Genomic DNA, 23,509 nt, shown 5'->3' on the forward strand with positions numbered 1-23,509 from the left:
TGAAATCATCAAATGTTATATTATTAAAACAAACTTATTATTTAAATAAAAAAAAATAGATTTATAACTTTGTCGAGATTTTTATAAGGTCATAAAAGTTGAATAATTTCAACTAATTTATACACCAAAAATAATGTTAATATTGTTGGATCAGAGATAAGAGCAACGATATAAACGAAGGGGAGCCAACCCGAATGAGTCAAACAACATACATTCCAATTCGATAACGCATTTTAAGGCAATCAGGCCATTCAACCGAACTAAAATTAGAGCATACTTGGCTCAAATTACAACAGAACCCAACACAATACAAATATACAATGCAAAATCATTATTTTCTCTAATTTTTTTCTTGCTATTTTGTAATTTTCCTTCTGCCAATTATTTACAAAAACTGCATCCCGAATTCTTCAAAGGGATCAGCAAAAATAGGGGCAAGGCAAACCCTTATGACCTTATAATAACCACCTACTACCTCTAACCACGTGCTAATTCGTTAAATATACAACACAGAATCTATAGTAACACGTGTCTAACTGCCATGGATACCGAAGACTGATTTGTTTGGCATTTAGCTTGAGCCTTCTTCGTTGTCATCAATTTTCCAGGATTCGACTCCAAATACTTCTTCAATCATGCTCCCAGTCGGCAAAAAATCAGCTTTATTCCTCGGGAATGAAAAACACCCCACATCCCATTCTCTCGAATCCGAAGGCTCCAACATGAAATCATGGTTAACTTCACTCACTTGCGATTCAGAAGATGTGCAGGAATTGTCTCCACTTTCATCAATTAGGGTTTGATTATAGCCATGGATGAACTCCGATTCCTCGTTATAGTAAAAAACTGGACTCTCGATACTAATCTCATCTTCCTCTGATGACTCGCTGCTTCCCTGCCATTCATCGTCATCGCTATCGGCGTTCATTGGATCAAATCTGTTCTGTTCAGCTCTCCTTTGTAGCACAAACACGTTGAAATAATAGCTAACGATTTCCCTGTTGGTGCGTGAAGGGAACGCATCCGCCAAATGATTCCAGAAGTTTTGCCCTAATGATACAGGATTCGAGTACACCACCTCGTGAAATAAATGTTCGTCTTCTTCGGTCCACTTGCATGCCACCATGTCCCCCATGTTACAGAATCCGAGCTCTGAGAATCGTTCATGGCCGATGTTTTCCCTCAGGTTCTCTCTCGCTTCTATGATGTGTAATCGGACACAAGTAACAGACCCCGGATCTTCACACCAACAATGGCTTCTTCCAACCCCATTGCAGATAGGTGGATCTGATTCGGGCATTTGGATGACGCATGAACCGATGAACTTGTTCTCGTTTGATGTTTTGGAGGCGTTGTTTGGATCAAATCCATGCCATTCTGGAATGTCTGCTTGATATTGTGGTCCAACAGGGACTTGTTTCAGTGGAGGAAAGTGTAAAAGATGAGAATACGTATCCACAGGCTGAATTGGTGCTTCTGACTTCACAACATCATTCTCATTATGAGAAATTTGTTCATCAGCTATGACTATTAGAATGAGTCAACAAAAAGTAAGTACAACTATCAAACTTTAATATCCTGTTGAAGGGATAAAAAGAAATGTGAATCATGGCAAATGTGTCAAGAAAGCTTAAAGAGTGTTTGGAAATATCAAATATGCCTTTTTAAAGTTATAATTGCGACTTCAAGAATCAATTTTTTTTATAATAAAAAAACACCCGTGGCTAAAAACTAAAGATAGATAAATATCTACATTTAGTTTTCTAACCCACCTGAATTGTAAGGTTTTAGAGGCACATCTTTTGAAGGAAATTCCAAAGATGAAACTAACTGGAAACTATTTTCCAATTTCAAGTGTTTTGGTGAAACATCATACTCCTCTTCAACCAATTGACGTTTCTGTACCATGTTTAACTGCAAAATGCATTTTCATATTAGAATTTGAATGAATTCAATATGATCCCTTTCAAGACAATTAGATTGTTACAATACACAATATAAAGAACACCACAACTACCAAATTTTGATAATAAATTTAAAAACTTTTACATCAAATACAAAAATGGACAAGACAAGTGGATGAACTTTCTCCATCAATATTCACTCATGGGAACAAACAAGACAAATGTTGACGTGGCAAGAAATAAGAATCTTTAAATCCCAAGAAGCTACTCGATGAAAAACAAGATTCCTTTGGGTAAATTTAGAAAAGTACAAGATTCGTATAAAAGCATTAAGCTTGTATGGACATTAATGGGGTGCATCAAATGTGAGAATAAGCATGTGACTTGTGAGTAATAATAATGGGCACTCAATTCTTTAAGGGGTAAGGTATAAAATTAGTGTCATTCTGACAAATGAGAAAGAATTTTAATCAGCACATGCCAAGACAATACACAAGAAAACCCAAAATAGTTGACAAATAATCAAGGGGAAAATGTTTTGTAATTAAAGAATCGTGAAACTGAAAAGGGATTATTATTATTATTGAAATAAAGCTAAAATAATTGTTGACCGTTGACAAAACCCCAAATTTTACAACGAATCCCTAACCCTAGATCCCCAAAATTGAAATATCAATAATTCGCACAAATTCTAAATCAAGATCTGCTAAGATTAAATTCAATTTCAGATATAATCGACCGACAAGAACGTATCCAAAAACGAAAACCCTAGATCGGAACAAAATAATAATATTAACAAAATAGATCGAGATCTGCAAAATCACGACCAAAAGAAATACACAAATCAGAGGAAATCGGACGATTAACCCAAACAGATGATAGATCTGATATATAACCAACAGAAAATTGAAACCCTAACCTAAAAATCGATTTCCGTAACGGCTGGCGTTGAAAAAGAGGTCAATCGGTAGGCAACAACGGCAATCGAAAGAATCTGAGGGTCCTGGAACGATCCGAGCAATCGAGATCGAATTTAGCGATTAGGGTTAACGAAGAGAGAAATCGATGAAAAGACGGACACGAAATTGTCAAGAAAAGGCGGTCAGTCCTTTTTCGTAGCACATGCTAAAAATAAATATTTAAGAAATTGATATTCTCTTTTTTCGAATTAAAAAATATTTACTCTTTGTTTTATTAATTGAATTCTTTTATTTTTTAAATCATGTCATTATTGTCGATATATCTAATAAATTCTCTAAAATGAATTCCTTGTTTTCAAGAAATACCATTTTATCAAAATAAAAATATAGTATTTACACTTGTTTATTAGACTGAAATTTGAAATGAGATATGTTTATTTTTTTTTAATGTATATTAAACATAATAACATTGTCAAATAAACATAATAATACGTTGTTGAGAAAATGAAACAGAGTAATAAGTGAAAACATCATTGAATATATATATATATATATATATATATATATATATATATATATATATATATATATATATATATATATATATATAGTAGGTTCAAATGTTTTTAGCAAACAATGTGTGACTAAATGCACCAATGAGAATTCAAGAATAATAAATCATTAAATAAATTAAAAAATGGTATAATGGTAAACTTCCTATATCTAATTATGGTAAAAAATAATTCAATGAATATCTCCTTAATTAGTTTAACCCTACAAAGCCCACATCCCTAACCTTAAAGAATATGGCGGCTTCCTTAAATCATCGATACCTCAATTCCTCCTTTCCACCAGAAATCGATCCTTACATCCGAGCACCACCGTTTGCCTATTATCCGCCATCATGACAGCAACTTCTAGATCCTCTATTCAACTGCTCTTCTTCCACAGTTGCATGTTTGTCGGCCTATTATGATCGGAAAGAGGCTAGAAGTGAGGGTTCGATTGTGCTGGTGGATCGCTAGCATAGGCAATGGAGGGAGGCCGGCAGCGCAGGGCTGCTCCCTCGGCTCCATTCTTCTTCTAGTCCGATCGTCTTGAAACACAAGGGTGGTTGCAAATTGGGAGTTGTAAGGCAACTGTAACGCCCGTGTTTCTAGGCTTGCCATCTTTAGCAATGTAGTAGTCTAGGTTAACCTTTGTAACCCAATTTGAAATAATAAAAATGTATTATTTGTGAATTATGTGAATTATGTGATTTATGTGTTTATTTTCTTAATTATTATAAGTTAATGAATTAAGAATAAAATAAGCGTCAAAATTTAAGTGTGAGATAAGTCCGATATCTTTTCATAAAGTTGTAGTGGTTGAAACAAGGATTCCGGAGATATACGGAATGCCAAAATCCGAGTTATAACAAAGAAGTTATGACCTGTCGAAGTTTCGCGACAGAACCGGCACGACGTCGAGTGACGTAAAATATGAATTTAAGATAGAGCGATATTTAGCCTTAGCGATCTAAACGAAAGTCGTAGATTTCGTTAAACCGAGAGCGTGCATAAAAGGAACGCCCAAATCTGACTTCGTATGAGGAAGTTATGATTTTTCTAAGTTTTGACTTAGCAGTATGCAGCCCAAATACTCGATTTGAGATCGAGCGGTTTTTAGCCGAAACAATCTAAATGAGAATCAAAGATCTCGTTGTTAGTAGCGAAACGATGAAAAGTTAGGCGAGAACGGACGTCAGACGAAGAAGTTATGAATTTATAACAGAGTTTTTCTGTCTCGGCCTTCTAAAAATAAATAATAAAAATAAAAGTCAAAATTAGCCGACGGAGTCTAAATGAAAGTTGTAGAGTATGGTCTGACCTTCGCGTGGATATAAAGAACGTCGAAAACGGAGCTCGTATGCGAAAGTTACGCAATTTAGAAGTTCGACGAGTCAATTACGCCCCGCGTAATTGCGTACGCCCCGCGTACTCAGTCGGATGCAACTTGTCTGACCAATACTCGAATGCCACAGATCGACGCATGCAGTGACGTCAAAGTACGCCCCGCGTAACCGAGTACGCCCCGCGTACTGAGTACGCCCTGCGTAATTTAAGATTACGCCCCGCGTAATCCCAGACCCTCAGCCTATAAATAGAACTCGAATTCAGCCATTTTCTCTTGTTCAAACTCTTCTCTCTCTCTAAGTTTTGCCTCGTTTTGCGTGCCGTTTATACCCCGAAGCCCCGGTAATATTCCCGAGCCCCGAAGCAAGATCCGAAGCCCCGAGAATCCCGAAGAGCGTTATTCCCGAGCCGAGACGCTGCCCGCGAGGAGCCCGGTTTTGTGAAGATCTTCCAGATCTACGGAGAAACACCTCTTCTGCAAGCCGTAGTGCTGCCCGATCATCTTCTGATCAAGTGAGTGTGTAGTTACTTTCATTCCAACACAATATTATGAAGTATTTTATATAAAATACGTGCTATGTGTATATATTTTGTTGTTATATATGTGAATGTATACCCACTCTCTTCTATCTTATAGATCTGATTATTTCTCAATGAAATATGTGTTATGTGTGTGTGCCTCATCTGTTATGTGAAAAATGTTTTGATTGAGCATGCTATACAGGTTTTGAAACTACGTATAAAAATGTATATTTTATCTACTAATATGTTGGGTAGAATATGGGTAGATAGTTGGTGTGTAATAAACAGATGAGAGGCCTCGATGTTGTTTTGATCCAGTCATCTAGCGGAATTTAGATGACGACCACGGACTTTTCTAGACAGTCCAGTGGAACGCTAGCAGGCTCATAACCTGTAGGTGTTAATGAACTTGGGTGTTCATTCGCTGTATTCCATCCCCACCCCCCCCCCCCCCCATGGTTGCCTTATTTGACTTATATTGCTGAGGATCCCCCGAAGCATGTGTAGTCGCCCCGATGAAATATTCTTTGACTAGGTCCCTTGTGTTAGTTATTTTAGGGACATAAAGTGAGAATAACGGGAATGGGTAACTGGGTTATTGTTGGTTGATAATAATTAATTAAATTATTTATTGTGGGTTGAAAACCCTATATGCTCACCAGGCTCCCAAGCCTGACCCACTCAGTTGATTTATTTTACAGGAAGTGGCGCAAGAGCTTAAGATGGGCGAACATCAAGTTGTTTTGTTTACAAGTCTGTATATGTATATATTTGTTGAAAGACTTGTAATGTTATCGTTTATGCTTTATGATCTGTATCGGAACATGACATCCCGACTTTTGATTATGAAATGAAATCATATTTCTTTATGAAATGTTTTGATAAATATCTATTTTATCATGTTTTGTTTTTGGGAACAAATTCCGCATCTCTTTTAAAATTAAAAGGATTTACTCTGAAAATTATTTTAAAAAGCATAAATGAAATCGGTCTTTTCTGGCCGAGATTTTGGGGATGTCACAGTTGGTATCAGAGCATTAGTTTAAGCGAACTAGGAATTTTTAGGATTTCTAGACTTAAACTTAAGATGCTAAATGGAGATCGGGAGGTGTGTGTCTGATAAATTTAGACACGAGCACTAGTTTATTTTAGGAGAGTTGCCTAAAATGCTTTTATGTGCTAAATGTTTTATGTTGCCATATATGATATTATTTGTTCGGATCTACGGTTTGTTGCCAACCGGATCTGAAGGTTTATGTGTTTAGGATTCTAAGCGTATGTATACGATATTAGAACTAGCATGTAATCGTTTGGAGTAATAAGGTGAAATTATTCGGTGTGTAGATCAAAAATGGTGAGAACAAGAAGTGGAGTTGGAAATGCTGATGAAAACAGGAATCAACCACCAGTGATTGAACAAAGACCTGTTGTAGCAGCAGCACCTGAGCCAATAACCATGGCTGGTGTGCAATTGATGATTCAGACGATGTTGGATCGTCAGATGGAGGAAACTAGACGGTTGCTTCAACAAAACCGTGAAGAACTGTCGATTCGTGTGGAAGAGCCTGAATTAAATGAAGGGCACTCGGAAGGTGGAAACTTCAGTGGATCAGTTGGTCAAGCCAACCCACCGATAGTTAGGCAAAATAACCGCGATGGAAGGAATGATGGAATGGGATGCAAGTACAAGGACTTTTTGACTTGCAAACCATCGACCTTCAATGGAAAGGAGGATCCGATTGGGGTTATGGATTGGATCTCCGAAATGGAGCTAGCCTTCATGACGTGTGGCTGCAGAGGTAAGTTGCAAACCATCTATGCCGTGCGTCAATTCCGAGGTGGAGCCGTTCGTTGGTGGAACACTCTAGGGAAGACTTTGAGCCCTAATGAGCCACTGCAATTGTCATGGGCAGAGTTCTTGGTGCAGTTTAAGCGCAAGTTCTGCTCAGCTCAAAATCTGTTGGAATTGGAGAACAAGTTCCTGACATTGACTAAGGGCAGTATGTCAGTTGATGAATACACCAATAACTTCACCGATAAGATGGAGTTTGCCTTGCGTATCGTTCCAGACGAGCTGACGAAGGTGGACCGGTATGCGAAGGGACTCCCATGGGAGTATGAGGTGCCAGTACGTCAGGCACATACTTTAGAGGCAGCTATCTGGGCTGCCAAGTCTGTTGAGAACATGATAAAGGGGAGAACCACCAACAAGGTTGAGGTTGGTGAGAAGAGGAAGTTTGAGGGAACATCTGGTTCCGGTAAGAAAAGCAAATTTTCGAAATCTGATTCGAAAAGGTTTGGTGGGGGTAAAGGAGGGGAAGCGAAGTGGTGTGAAAAGTGTAAGAAAAAGCATTTCGGGAAATGTAGCGAGGATGTAACTTGCTACAAGTGTGGAAAGGTTGGACATTTTGCCAATGAATGTCCGAACAACAAAAGGATGTGTTTTGGTTGTAATGAAGAGGGGCATATTTTGAAAGACTGTCCGAAGAAGAAGGAGGCAGCTAAGCCCAACATTCCACCAAAGCCGAAGGCGAAAGCATTCCAGATGACACTGGAAGCTGCTAAGGATGAAGCTGATGTTGCTTCAGGTACCTTTCTCGTTAACAATTTGCCTGCCCAAATTTTATTTGATTCTGGAGCCAACTACTCCTTTATATCGCATGAATTTGGTAGAAAACTAGCTTTGCCTATTAATAGACTAGATAATGCTTTATTAGTCGAAGTTTCTAGTGGCAAGTTTGTACCTGTTAGCCATCGAATGAAAAACATCTTAATTGACTTGAATGGGAATAAGTTCTGCGAGGAATTATTGCTTATCGAACTTAACGGTTTCGACATCGTGTTGGGAATGGACTGGCTCAGCGCCAATGATGCCGAAATTTTATGCAAGAAGAAGATAGTTAAAGTAAACCCGCCTGGAAAGGAATCGTTTATGGTGTATGGGGACAAACGCCGAGTGAATTCTGGAATCATTTCCCTAATGAAAGCCAGAAAGTGTTTGACCAAGGGATGTACATCATATTTAGCATTCGTGGTTGATGCTAAAAAGGAAAAGAAGGTGATGCAGAGTATTCCTGTGGTGTGTGATTATCCGGAAGTATTTCCCGAAGATCTTCCTGGATTACCACCTGATAGACAAGTAGAGTTCAGAATAGACATGCTACCAGGAACCACGCCAATAGCAAAAGCACCTTATCGATTAGCACCAACGGAGATGAAGGAGTTGATGATGCAACTTCAAGAGTTGTTGGACAAAGGTTTCATTAGACCTAGTTCATTGCCCTGGGGAGCTCCAGTGTTATTCGTGAAGAAAAAAGATGGAAGCATGAGGATGTGCATTGATTACCGAGAGCTGAATAAGGCAACAATAAAGAATAGATATCCGTTGCCAAGGATTGATGACCTATTCGATCAACTACAAGGTTCAAGTTATTTTTCAAAGATCGACCTGAGGTCAGGATATCATCAGCTGAAAGTAAGAGAGCAGGATATAGAGAAGACTGCGTTCAGAACTAGATATGGACACTACGAGTTCTTGGTTATGTCGTTTGGACTAACCAATGCTCCGGCAGCATTCATGGATTTAATGAATAGGGTTTGTAATCCGTTCCTTGATAAATCTGTGATAGTGTTCATCGACGACATTCTGATTTACTCAAAAAGCCAGTAGGAGCATGGCAGACACTTGCGAGAAGTGTTAGAAGTTTTGAAGAAGGAGAAGCTGTATGCTAAGTTCTCCAAATGTGATTTTTGGATTCGTGAAGTCCAATTCTTGGGTCACGTGGTCAACCAGGAAGGGATAATGGTTGATCCAGCAAAGATTGAAGCTGTAATGAAGTGGGAACAACCGAAAAGTCCCACGGAGATCCGAAGCTTTTTGGGATTAGCCGGATATTACCGAAGGTTTATCCAAGGTTTTTCTTCGATTGCTACTCCATTGACAGCTTTGACCCACAAAGGAGCTGCTTATGCTTGGAGTGAGAAGCATAAAGAAGCATTCGAGAAGCTAAAGAAGAAACTATGCGAGGCACCGATACTTTCTCTACCCGATGGAGTTGAAGACTTCGCTATTTATAGCGATGCGTCTGGGGTTGGATTGGGTTGTGTTTTAACCCAAAGAGAAAAGGTGATAGCATATGCGTCTCGACAACTGAAAGAGCATGAAAAGAACTACCCGACTCATGATTTGGAGTTGGCAGCGGTAGTTTTCGCTCTGAAGATATGGAGGCATTACCTCTATGGCACGAAGTGCAAACTTTTCACTGATCATAAGAGTCTCCAATACCTCTTTAATCAGAAGGAATTGAATATGAGGCAACGACGCTGGCTAGAATTACTTAAAGACTACGACTGCGAGATACTTTACCACCCCGGTAAAGCTAATGTTGTTGCTGATGCTCTCAGTCATAAGGTCAATCTTGAAAGGAAGAGGCCAAGAGCGTTGAGAATTGAAGTTGTCTCGACTATTATGGAAAGTATAAAGAAAGCTCAAGAGGAAGCTTCTGAGAAAAATGACCGAAAGGAGGAACGTTTGGGTAAAACGTTGGTGTTTGGTACGAACGGTCATGGACTGAAGGTATTCCAAGATCGTATTTGGGTACCTAAGTCAGGAGGAATTAGAGATCTTCTGATGGAAGAAGCTCACAAGACCATGTATTCGATTCATCCCGGTAGCACTAAAATGTATAGGGACCTGAAACCCTACTACTGGTGGCCGACGATGAAGCTTGATGTTGCAAAGTATGTGGCCGAGTGTGTGACTTGTGCGAGAGTCAAGACACAACATCAGAAACCGTAAGGGAGTTTAGAACCTTTACCTGTGCCTATGGGTAAGTGGGAAGACATTGCCATGGATTTTGTCACTAAACTGCCCAGAACAAAGAATGGTCACGATATGATTTGGGTGGTCGTTGATCGATTCACTAAGAGTGCACATTTCATAGCAGCCAACGAGAAATGGTCTATGGAAAAGCTTGTGAATTCTTACGTGAAGGAAATTGTGAGGCTTCACGGTGTTCCGTTAACGATTGTGTCGGATCGTGACAGTCGTTTCACCTCACGATTTTGGAAAAGTCTACAAGAGGAATTGGGTACCAAGTTGTGTTTAAGTACAGCTTACCATCCGCAGACTGATGGTCAGAGTGAAAGAACGATACAAACACTTGAGGATATGCTGAGAGCGTGTACCTTGGAATTCCTAGGTAATTGGGATGAACATTTGCCTTTGGTAGAATTTTCCTATAATAATAGTTTTCACTCGAGCATAAAGATGGCACCTTATCAAGCATTGTATGGACAGAAGTGTCGTACGCCGTCTTGTTGGCTTGAGGCTGGGGAAAAGCAGTTTATGGGACCGGAGATGGTTCATCAGACTGCTGAAAAGTTGAAAATAATTAGGGAAAGAATGTTAGCAGCTCAAGACCGTCAAAAGAGTTATGCTGACAAAAAGCAAAGACCGATGACTTTTGAAGTTGGAGATTCGGTTTTACTTAAAGTCTCGCCGTGGAAGGGACTTATAAGATTTGGTAAAAGGGGAAAGTTAAGTCCAAGGTTTATTGGACCGTTTAAAGTTCTTCAGAGGATTGGGAACCAAGCTTACAAGCTCGAACTACCAGAAGAACTGAATGGAATTCATAACACTTTTCATGTGTGTTATTTGAGGAAGTACACGGGAGAAGTTCCCGACATAATTCCACTTTCGGAGTTGAGGATCGATGAGAACAAAAGGTTGATTGAGGAACCGGAGGCAATCGTTGACCGAAAGACTAACAAATTGCGACGTAAGATGGTTGAGTTAGTGCTTGTCCAATGGAAACACACGAATGGGCCGAATCTCACTTGGGAGACGGAGAGTGACATGATGAGTCGCTATCCGCATTTGTTTGCTGGTGTGTGATTCCGGGGACGGAATCATTCTAAGGTGGAGAGAATTGTAACGCCCGTGTTTCTAGGCTTGTCATTTTTAGCAATGTAGTAGTCTAGGTTAACCTTTGTAACCCAATTTGAAATAATAAAAATGTATTATTTGTGAATTATGTGAATTATGTGATTTATGTGTTTATTTTCTTAATTATTATAAGTTAATGAATTAAGAATAAAATAAGCGTCAAAATTTAAGTGTGAGATAAGCCCGATATCTTTTCATAAAGTTGTAGTGGTTGAAACAAGGATTCCGGAGATATAAGGAATGCCAAAATCTGAGTTATAACAAAGAAGTTACGACCTGTCGAAGTTTCGCGACAGAACCGGCACGACGTCGAGTGACGTAAAATATGAATTTAAGATAGAGCGATATTTAGCCTTAGCGATCTAAACGAAAGTCGTAGATTTCGTTAAACCGAGAGCGTGCATAAAAGGAACGCCCAAATCTGACTTCGTATGAGGAAGTTATGATTTTTCTAAGTTTTGACTTAGCAGTATGCAGCCCAAATACTCGATTTGAGATCGAGCGGTTTTTAGCCGAAACAATCTAAATGAGAATCAAAGATCTCGTTGTTAGTAGCGAAACGATGAAAAGTTAGGCGAGAACGGACGTCAGACGAAGAAGTTATGAATTTATAACAGAGTTTTTCTGTCTCGGCCTTCTAAAAATAAATAATAAAAATAAAAGTCAAAATTAGCCGACGGAGTCTAAATGAAAGTTGTAGAGTATGGTCTGACCTTCGCGTGGATATAAAGAACGTCGAAAACGGAGCTCGTATGCGAAAGTTACGCAATTTAGAAGTTCGACGAGTCAATTACGCCCCGCGTAATTGCGTACGCCCCGCGTACTCAGTCGGATGCAACTTGTCTGACCAATACTCGAGTGCCACAGATCGACGCATGCAGTGACGTCAAAGTACGCCCCGCGTAACCGAGTACGCCCCGCGTACTGAGTACGCCCTGCGTAATTTAAGATTACGCCCCGCGTAATCCCAGACCCTCAGCCTATAAATAGAACTCGAATTCAGCCATTTTCTCTTGTTCAAACTCTTCTCTCTCTCTAAGTTTTGCCTCGTTTTGCGTGTCGTTTATACCCCGAAGCCCCGATAATATTCCCGAGCCCCGAAGCAAGATCCGAAGCCCCGAGAATCCCGAAGAGCGTTATTCCCGAGCCGAGACGCTGCCCGCGAGGAGCCCGGTTTTGTGAAGATCTTCCAGATCTACGGAGAAACACCTCTTCTGCAAGCCGTAGTGCTGTCCGATCATCTTCTGATCAAGTGAGTGTGTAGTTACTTTCATTCCAACACAATATTATGAAGTATTTTATATAAAATACGTGCTATGTGTATATATTTTGTTGTTATATATGTGAATGTATACCCACTCTCTTCTATCTTATAGATCTGATTATTTCTCAATGAAATACGTGTTATGTGTGTGTGCCTCATCTGTTATGTGAAAAATGTTTTGATTGAGCATGCTATACAGGTTTTGAAACTACGTATAAAAATGTATATTTTATCTACTAATATGTTGGGTAGAATATGGGTAGATAGTTGGTGTGTAATAAACAGATGAGAGGCCTCGATGTTGTTTTGATCCAGTCATCTAGCGGAATTTAGATGACGACCACGGACTTTTCTAGACAGTCCAGTGGAACGCTAGCAGGCTCATAACCTGTAGGTGTTAATGAACTTGGGTGTTCATTCGCTGTATTCCATCCCCCCCCATGGTTGCCTTATTTGACTTATATTGTTGAGGAACCCCCGAAGCATGTGTAGTCGCCCCGATGAAATATTCTTTGACTAGGTCCCTTGTGTTAGTTATTTTAGGGACATAAAGTGAGAATAACGGGAATGGGTAACTGGGTTATTGTTGGTTGATAATAATTAATTAAATTATTTATTGTGGGTTGAAAACCCTATATGCTCACCAGGCTCCCAAGCCTGACCCACTCAGTTGATTTATTTTACAGGAAGTGGCGCAAGAGCTTAAGATGGGCGAACATCAAGTTGTTTTGTTTACAAGTCTGTATATGTATATATTTGTTGAAAGACTTGTAATGCTATCGTTTATGCTTTATGATCTGTATCGGAACATGACATCCCGACTTTTGATTATGAAATGAAATCATATTTCTTTATGAAATGTTTTGATAAATATCTATTTTATCATGTTTTGTTTTTGGGAACAAATTCCGCATCTCTTTTAAAATTAAAAGGATTTACTCTGAAAATTATTTTAAAAAGCATAAATGAAATCGGTCTTTTCTGGCCGAGATTTTGGGGATGTCACAGCAACAGTAAGTCGTATGGGGTGGTGGCAATCGGCAGGTGGGTAGAATCGGTGATGGAGGAAGCTGGGCAACAATGATTCAATCAATAGGCAAAGGCTCCTTCTTTTCTTTTTGTTCTTGTTTGATTTGGCAGAACTACATAGGTGTTCGTTTGATTAAGAATCGATGGATGTTTGTAGAAATGCCTCAAAGAGAATTTGGCAGTTTTGTTGTAGAAATGGCCTAAAAGAAAATTTGATTTCTATGTTGCACGCCAGGTGTTTGTAGAAATGCCTCAAAGAGTATTTCTTTTATTTTCTTCATTAAACCTTTTGATATGTTTTTTTGTTGTTTTATTAACTCCTTATTTGTTAATTACACGAGTAGCATCAATCATTGTTATTGGTATTTGATTTTTTTAATCAATTTATGGTGAAGATTTGATTAAAGGTTTATAAGAGATTTTCACAAATTTGAGACATTTTTAGAACTTAAACATTGTATGAATGAGAAAACTCTTCTCAAAAGCATTTGTAATCACCAGATTAAATAAGCAATATGTGGAAAATATCAAAATCTAACCTTCTAATATTTGAAAATTATTAAACTTAACATGTTCCAGTGTTCACAATTTTATAATCATGATTTAGTAGCAAATTTTATGTATTCTGTCAGAATGTATTCTATGTATTCTATCATATTCTATGTATTCTTCCAGAATATATAAAGTGCTAGGAATTGCAAGTAACATTCTAGTAATTCTGACAGAATGCATTTATACATTCTATGCTTTAGAATGTTTATATATAGAGAAATACGATTGCAAATGGAAAATCACATGCTTTTAATTCTTTATAGTGGCATGTAACTGACAGATTTTATTCTATGTATTTTGCGAGATTGTATTCTATGTATTATGCAAGATTGTGTTTTGTATATTCTACCGGGATGAAATATATGTATTCTACCGGGATGAATTATATGTATTCTTCCAGAATGTATAAATTAATAGGAATTGCAAGCAACATGTTTTTAACCATTATTAGTTTTTGTTGCATTTGTGATAGGAATGGTCGGAAGAATGGCTTGAAGACCTGATAAGAATGACTTGAAGAATGAGCCAAAGATTGATGACACTCACAGTTTAAGAATGTTCTTATTTTTCAAGAAATGCACTTGTATTTATTCATTAACTGTATATTCAAGAATGCTGATTTTTTTTTATGATATTCTTTTAGAATATGTATAAATATATTAAAATGTAGAAGGCTATTAGTATGTAAGAATATGTATGAATTTGTATTTAAGTTCAAATGTATATGAAAATATTAAAATGTTGTTATTCTTCAACTAGGAGTTCAAGAATTCTGTTATTCTTCATTAATATTCTACTAGAATAAAACTCTGAAAGAACATCATTCAAACAAAAATCCATTCTGACGGAATAAAATCGGTTATGTTTACAAATTATGTTTAGAATTAATTAGAATTAATTTAAAAAATTTAGATTTTAAAATTACAAGAGTTAATGATCCCTTAAAATCTGAAAATTACCTTTTTTTAAAATAGGTTAATTGACCAAAATACCATTTTGCTGAAATTTGTGTGATTATATGGTACATGCTACTCTATTGTAATATCATAGACCCTCAAATCATAATCATTGATTCTATTCATCCGGTGGTCCAGATCTGTGCATTCTGGCACACAATAATTAGTAAAAACAAAATAACCTAAGCCTATATATATATATATATATATATATATATATATATATATATATATATATATATATACAAGTAGGTTCATGCGAAATGTGGACGATCAAGAGGAGTATATCAGGGTGGTGACTCTTATTGTCTTTGATGTGTATAGAAAGTGGAAATGTGGTTTCTGCTCTTATGATAAGGGACATGTCGGAGCGTGGGACGAGGAGTCGAGGATGAGGAGTATGATAGTTCATTATTTCCAGATTTGGAGTCAGGGTTAATACTGGACATTTGGAAGGTCCGATGAGGGTATGATGTGAGATTATGAATGACTAGAGGCGGTCATGATGGTAAGTTCTGAGGATTTCCTATGAGATTTGGGTATTTGGAGTTGTTCGATCTCTGCCGAGGAGATCATCGAGCGTTGCGTAGCACCTTGCGAGACCGGGTGCGATTTTGCTGGTGGAGACAGTTTGAGGGATAGAGTGTTAGTGCACCAATCGGTGATGGTTCGAACCCTAAGTGGGGGAGGACCGGGTCTTTTGGTTGAGAGGATCAGAGAGTTGTCCGAGAATGGTTAGAGATCTGGATAGAGAGGCCTGCGGTGCGGATTTCTGAAACCAGGGTTGTTGTTGGTCAAGGAGAGGTGCAGAGTGAGATAGTGCATGTGGTACGTGTTTAAGAAAGGATGAGTGTCTCCACGGCAAGTGGTCGTTAGTCGGAGACCTTGTAGTAGTTAGGAATCCTTTAAGGTTAAATGGTGAATTCGAGGTGGTTGGCTTGTGAGGTTAGTTCGGCGGTTGAGAGTTTCTGGTTCAGGGCATGGGCTATTATATGAGTACGAGAAGGGAAGAAGTTGATTAGTCAACCAAATTCAGAGTCGTTATGGGTATTCTAGCATGAGTTTTGGGCAATAGAGGAGGAAGCTTCGGATTTGTCATCTTCGTGCTTTGAGTCGTTGGTAATTTCTCTGTGTTTTAATTCGGAAGATGGAGTATTCTGGGGTATCCGAGTTCAATGTCCTAAATCTCGGATTATTTTGAGTTTTGAGCTTGAGATGCCAAATGGGGGTATCGAGTGTCTATGGTTTTGGTGGGAGGCCCTTCAGCTATTTGACATCAAAAGGATTTATTTGAGAATGTGAATTGCAGCGAGAAAAAGAGGTTTTGTCGCGACGGTGGTCATCTGAAGTAGTGTTGCTTAGCCTGGATGGGTGTGCGTGCACCTATCTATGGATGATCCATAAGGCATGAGTACTGATCGCAGTGTGGCGTCGATATGAGAGTGAGATTGTGAAGTGGTAAGAGTTAGAGGGGTGAGACTGCGAAGAGCTGCAGTCCAATGAGTAAGTGATGAGAGAGGGTGTTGTGATGCTACGGGTAGCCGTAGTACTCACTGGTCAGAAAGAGGGTGTTGTGATGCTACGGGGAGCCATAGTACTCACTGGTCAGAAAGAGGGTGTTGTGATGCTACGGGGAGCCGTAGTACTCACTGGTCAGAGAGAGGGTGTTGTGATGCTACGGGGAGCCGTAGTACTCACTGGTCAGAGAGAGGGTGTTGTGATGCTACGGGGAGCCGTAGTACTCACTGGTCAGAAAGAGGGTGTTGTGATGCTACGGGGAGCCGTAGTACTCACTGGTCAGAGAGAGGGTGTTGTGATGCTACGGGGAGCCATAGTACTCAGTAGTCAGAGAGGAGGATGTCGTGATGCCATGGGGAGCCATAGTATGCACTAGTTAGCGATAGGTTGTTATGATGAAGCACTCTTGTTTAGAGGATGACGCGGAAGAGTCTTAGGCTTGAGTAGCCCTAATTTATGAGTTTTTGGGAGCCTGGTGGTCGGACCAAGGGCGAGACCAGGGTCTCCTCAATGAACGAGAATCATTGTATTCTGAGTAAGGTGTGGGCATCGCAATCTGAAGGAATTTGATTAATGAAGTACGCATGAGTTGCGGGTCACGAGTCATAAGTTGAGTGGGTCTTTGGGACGAATGGTTCCTACTTCGGGTCGGACCAAACTCTCAAGTTGAGTTGAGTCAGGGTGGTGTGTTGGATAGACGAGACGAGATTCTGGAATCAGAGATGGATTCCATATTGTAACATCCATAAGAATTCAAAGCCAATTTAAATTTTTCAAAAATAGCCCAATTTCATTAGGTTATTACAAAAGGTTTTCAATACATTTATTATCAGAGTATTCCCAGAACCATATCATAAAACAAGAACATGAGGAGCGGTACGATCACGCCTTTGCCTTGCCACAGTCTCCTGAAGTACCTGAAAAACATTAAACCACAACTGTAAGCCCGAAAGCTTAGTGAGATACCCCCAAAATACCAACCACATATACCATACACATAACATATCATACATAACAGAACAGCTATGCACTTCGGGTCTACTATGTGACTGGTCCGCCGCACCGGGCCTTCAGTCCACCTGGTCCACCCTCCAAGTCTAGCCATATCCATTGAGTCTGCAGTGTGGTTGGTCCGCCCGCACCGGACCTTCAACCTACATGTTCCACTCTCCAGGTCTACAGTATGACTGGTCCGCCCGCACCGGGCCTTCAGTCGGCCTGGTCCACTCCCCGAGCCTCGGCACATCTGGTCCGCCCTCGTGGGGCCTACAGCCTATCCTGACCGCTTGTTGGGCCTTCGGAATATCCGGTCCGCCCTGGGTATGTTGGCCTACAGCACAAAGCAGGACCCGCCTCAACCTAACCCCAATCAACCAACCATGTGCACATAAACATATAACCACATAACAATTAATCATCAATCAACCGATCTAGCAGATCACATACATAGCATACTCTAAACAGGATACCGACCTAACCGGTCACTAATATCGCATCATCCTATGTACCAGGATACCGACCTTAACCAGGTCTCTAACATATAACACCCTAACTACCAGGATGCAAACATAGCAAAGCAATAACATAACAACAATACTCGGACTACAATCCGATAAAGGGCCAGCCTTGGTGCCTTAGACCCTGTCGATATAGTGAGGATAACTCACCTGCAACTTCCGACTGAAAAGATAAGACCAAGCTGCTCCGACCACTGACACGATCTCCACCACTAGCCAACACCAAGACACTGAACTCAAAATAAATGCCAACAATTACCAAAATACCCCTGGAAGTCAACTCTTGGTCAAAGTCAAAGTCCTCAGTCAAAGTCAAACTTCCTGACTGACTCTACTCGTCGAGTCAACCCGGTGACTCGTCGAGTCCCTATACTAAGAACTCCCAATCCACGACTCAACTCGCCGAGTTGCCCCAAGACTCGTCGAGTCCAACAAAATCTGAGTCCTTTCTCGCTCAACTCACCGAGTCGTCCCTTGACTCACCGATTCACAACTCAATCAAAAAGGTTAGGACTCCACAACCAGACTCGCCGAGTCCAAGAACAGACTCACCGAGTCCGAGGCAACATTCAACATACTCGCCGAGTTGTTCTTCCAACTCGTCGAGTTCCTGGCTATCTTCATCCAACTCGCCGAGTTCACCCATGTGACTCGCCAAGTACCTCTAGTTCTTAATCCATGCAGTGGCTTTCCAAGCCATGTAGGGGCTCCAAACCATAAATCCACTCCCCTACAACCCATCCATCACGTAAAGTGGAAAACTTTACATGAATCCAAAGAGATCTAAGCATAAAACACTCTTGGGCTAAGGTTTGGGACAAAAGGACTTCACCTACATCTCTTGAACATGGACTTTATGGCTCCTTGGATCATTACAAGCCTAGATCTGAGGTAGCAACCTCAGATCTCACACCAAACTCGAGATGGACCTCATTTATGCCCCCAACAACCCCACAATTGATAGATTTAAATGCACAAAAGCTCAAGAATAGATCTATTACCTCCAATGCAAGCTCCCACTGAAGTAGACCTCGAATCTATACCACTCCCTTGCTGAAATCCCTTAGTCTTCAAGTTCCCTTTTCAATATTTCCTTTCCCAAAGCTCCAATTTCACTATCAATAGAGTTCCACTCGATTTCTAGGGTTTGCACGCTCTCAAGGGTGGTAAGGAGGCTGAAGAAGGGATGATATGTTCTTTATATAGGGCACAACCCCCGATATTAGGGTTTTATCTATACAGCACCAACTCGCCGAGTCCACCCATGTGACTCGCCGAGTTGGTCACTTAACACGCGACCCGTAACGCGACTCGACTCGCCGAGTCTATCGACTCGTCGAGTCAACCTTCTTATTTACACTTTTAGCCCTTCAACTACACTTCTGAATTTCCGGGATGTTACAATTCTCCCCCACTTAAATTAGGCTTCGTCCTCGAAGCCTACTACTGCATACACTTCAGAACAAACCCTCGCACTGCGGACTCCGATTTCTCAATCACTCAGGTTCTTCCAAACACTGCTATCAAACCCCTATAAAGACCAACTCTTTCTCACAGAGTCACGACAACTACTTCAAGTCGGCCACCAGCTTCTTTCTCTGCTGACAACCCTCCTTAACCAATGATCACCCGAGGATACATTCACCACCCCAGATCACAACCATCACTTGCGCATCACAAAAGCTAGGCATCACCTTGAACCATCGGGTCCTGACCCGGTACCAAACTGCCATCCCTTTCCTTGACTAGCATGACCTTTATCGAATTCACTTCTGGGACTCATCCCGCTTCCATTCCCAACCCAACTCTTTTCTTTCCGCGTTAACAGGATGACACGTCCTTCAGCTCCTGAGCAACTCCCATGAGCTCTCCCCTACAATCACATACACATGCTGAACCTGCTCTAACATCCTCGGGCTGGAAAACCCGACACACTGACGATACCTCCAAACATCCCCAGGATGAAATACCGCTACTTACATAACCTCCTGATCACAACCATACTGAAAATTCAAGGCTCCATCCTTGTCTCCCTTCCGAACTCCTCTGGTTCTATACCATCGAGAATTCATTTGCAACCTCAACAGACACCCAATCCGGATGTGTTTTCATACCACTGGTATCATCACAGTGCTCAACAACCATAATTGAAGTACTCCCAATCATCCATTCTCACTACGGCTTTCACTTCCGTGAACTAACACTCCCTTCCGGAGTTACATATCTTTCCCCTTTTCCTTATCCAAGGAAATCTACTTGCCAACCTTGCCACTTCACACAAGTGCCACAGTGCTCACACCCCACTCTACACTATCTCTTATAGAGTAACCGCTACTTCACGCATTACACATGCTTTGAATCTGCTCACTAGGACTCTCAGGTCCTCGCACTGCCTTCCACTAACATGATCAATACCCGGGGGTCAGACCTACCTGTTTCATCGCAAAGTGCTCAATTCATCTTCTCATATGGATCTATCAACACATATAGAGTCTTCAGCACAACTGGACCGCCTTACCAGGCCTTCAGTTCATCTGGACCACTCTCAGAACCTTCAACATGTCTGGACCACCCTCCAGGGCCTTCTGCCTGTCAGGACCGTTCTCTGAGACTTCGGCCTGACTGGTACGCCCATCGACCTTCAATCTCCCCGGACCGCACAAACTAACATACATCAACTCGAACTCTCCTTCCCGGGAATCTCTCCCGAACATACTGTTCTAGCCCTCCAGGGTTTCCGAACTCCAACTCCATTCCCATACTCTGATCCCGGCCTAATCCCAGGCCTCTCATTAACCAATCACCTTTCCAGGAACCCCAGTATGTACCCCGTCCCATCTGTCTACCCCTTACTCATACCAATCCACACTCTGGCTGGCTGAAAACTGTTGAATCCCACACAGCTAATCAAACTCAAGCGCTTGTCGATCCTTTGGATAATCTTCCAACTCTCCCCCACTTAGAATACTGACCTCCAAATACCGGTGACTCATCCGGCCTAGAACAATCATCTATATCCCATACTTTCCTTATCCAAAAACTGCTTTCCTCTAAATGAGTAACCTTCGCAAAACTGCTCTCCCGACATTGTACATCTCGAATCCCAAGGGAGTCCGACTCCCAACTGAACACTTCTCACATCGCGAATGCTATAACCAACAACGAGACCACACAACCAATCCTGACCATCCACCCCTTGGATACTAACCAACTACAACTCCTAGCTATAAAACCCTCTACCAAAAGATAACCCAAACGAAAAGGCGAACAATACAACACTATAAATCATGCAACCAAGACTAGCATATGCAATACTCCACAATAACCACAAGATAACAAGATAACAAAATGAAAACATACCTGCAACTGCATCTATCTCTGCCCTAATCTCCTCTGCAGTAAGCTGAAAAGCGCGCCCCTAAGCCCGTTGGAGGCTCCGCTCCACCTTGGCCCCCGCCAGTAATCCTCAACGTGGCCGGTGCTGGAGCCTGCACCGACCTCCCAACCAGCTGTGGACAGTTGGCCCTCAAGTGACCAACCTGATGAGACTAATAGCAAATCCTCATATCCTGAACTGGGGCTGACTGACGACAATCCCTCGCGTAGTGCCCCTCTCTCCCGCACTTGCGGCATGCACCACCGGACCTACACATTCCGACATGACCCTTCTCGCACTTCTCACAAGTGCGGCTGCCCTGACTGCTCAAACTGAAATCAACGGTCTTAGACCGTTCGACGCCGGCTGCGACTGTACCGGAGCCTGCCTCTGCTCTCTCAACTGTAACTCGATCTCCAACTCCCGCCGCCTAGCGGCTTCCTGCAACTCCAACAATGTCTTGCACCTCTGCGTAGACACAAACTGCCTGATATCCCTCTCCAGCATACTCATATATCGGGACATCTGGGCCTGCTAAGCAAACCCAGGGCAAAACATCGCCCTCTCAGTGAACATCCTGGTGATCTCCGTCACCGACTCGGAATCCTACTTCAGCTCCAGGAACTCCTGAGCTAATCTCTCCCTCTCAACTCGCGGAGCATAGCGAGTACTGAACATCTCTCTGAACTGATCCCAAGAAACCGCAACTTGCTGCGCATCAGAATACGCCCGTGGTCAACCTCTACCAATCCTTCGCCCCAAGCCTCAAAAGGTTCAGAGCACACCTTGCCCTTTGATCAGCAAGGCATGAACACGTGAAGAAACATCCCTCCACGTCTGACAACTATCTCATAGCAACAATCGGGTCCGGAACTCCATCGAAGGTAGGGGCTTCGTATTATCGAAGTCCCGATACTGAAAACCTCTACCAGCTCCTCCCCCTGCCGCCGCTACAGCCGCTGTAGCAACCGCGATAGCCGTCTCTGAAAGAGCTGTATAGCGCTCATCAAAATACTCGACCATGGTGGTCTTGATTGTCCCAAACAGTTCCGGAAACTCGGCCCGGAACATAGCAACAGCCTCATCATGCAGGATCTCACGAATCCTAGCATCCAACTCGTCTGTGCTCATCTGACCGATAACCTCGGTTGGTGCCGACCCACCCTGACCGCCCTCTCCTGCTCCCGATCCCGACCCGGATCCACTCCCAGCATGCCTCGTAACCACCATTCTGAAAAACACCACACACATCAGATACCTCCCACTAACCCGGGAACCGACTCTCAACCCAGCCCTAGGGGTTGTGACTTCCTTGATACGCGTATGCGTCCTGTGCTTTCAGTAGTACGGGCCCATACTACCTTCCACACCTACCCATATTTATATCAAGTATCACCACAACACCCTAGTGAAGAACAGGCATAACAAGCACTCAACACCCTAGAGGAACACTGGAAATCTCATACAGAATGAAACCCTAGGCTAGCAGGCATCATAAATCAGGTAACTCTATCATGCAATCCCTGAAGATCCCTAGCCTAGTACTAGCATGCTGTTCTATCATATCACATAAATAAATAACTTCTATGGTATTTTGGGGCTACTTACTAGCTCAGGCTGATCGTACCTTCGCGTCCTCCTTTACTTATTTTTTTAAACCATTTTAAATTCTCTTTTGAAAGCTCTCCTTGATTTGAGACTGGATTCACACGAATGTTCCTCCAATTCACTCAAACCAAGGCTCTAATACCAACTTGTAACATCCATAAGAATTCAATCCAATTTAAATTTTTCAAAAACAGCCCAATTTCATTAAGTTATTACAAAAGGTTTTCAATACATTTATTATCAGAGTATTCACAGAACCATATCATAAAACAAGAACATGAGGAGCGGTACGATCACGCCTTTGCCTTTCCACGGTCTCTTGAAGTACCTGAAAAACATTAAAACACAAATGTATGTCCGAAAGCTTAGTGAGATACCCCCAAAATACCAACCACATATACCATACACATAACATATCATACAGAACAGAATAGCCATGCACTTCGGGTCTATTGTGTGACTGGTCCGCCGCACCGGGCCTTCAGTCCATCTGGTCCACCC

The 23,509-nt window shown here is 41.4% G+C and overlaps 1 protein-coding gene across 1 annotated transcript; it reads right to left on the reverse strand.

The window, feature by feature from the left end:
- Positions 1-231: 231 nt before the first annotated feature.
- On the reverse strand, positions 232-3,028 carry LOC145052444 (uncharacterized). Its single transcript, XM_079000267.1, has 3 exons — positions 2,824-3,028; positions 1,773-1,914; positions 232-1,527 (listed from the first exon to the last, which is right to left on the reverse strand). The coding sequence occupies exons 2-3, from the start codon at positions 1,906-1,908 to the stop codon at positions 572-574; spliced, it is 1,092 nt and encodes a 363-aa protein (XP_078856393.1). The 5' UTR covers positions 1,909-1,914; positions 2,824-3,028; the 3' UTR covers positions 232-571.
- Positions 3,029-23,509: the final 20,481 nt, after the last annotated feature.

The sequence above is a fragment of the Lactuca serriola genome, chromosome 5 (genome assembly GCF_051521515.1).
Source record: "Lactuca serriola cultivar US96UC23 chromosome 5, Lser_US96UC23_V15, whole genome shotgun sequence".
NCBI classification, from domain to species: domain Eukaryota; kingdom Viridiplantae; phylum Streptophyta; class Magnoliopsida; order Asterales; family Asteraceae; genus Lactuca; species Lactuca serriola.

Bases quoted from the DNA above. Each gene is read 5' to 3' on its own strand.
- LOC145052444 (XM_079000267.1), bottom strand. From the start codon at position 1,908: ATGGTACAGAAACGTCAATTGGTTGAAGAGGAGTATGATGTTTCACCA. The intron at 1,528-1,772 runs GTGGGTTAGAAA...TCATTCTAATAG, and splicing joins TCTAAAACCTTACAATTCAG to TCATAGCTGATGAACAAATT.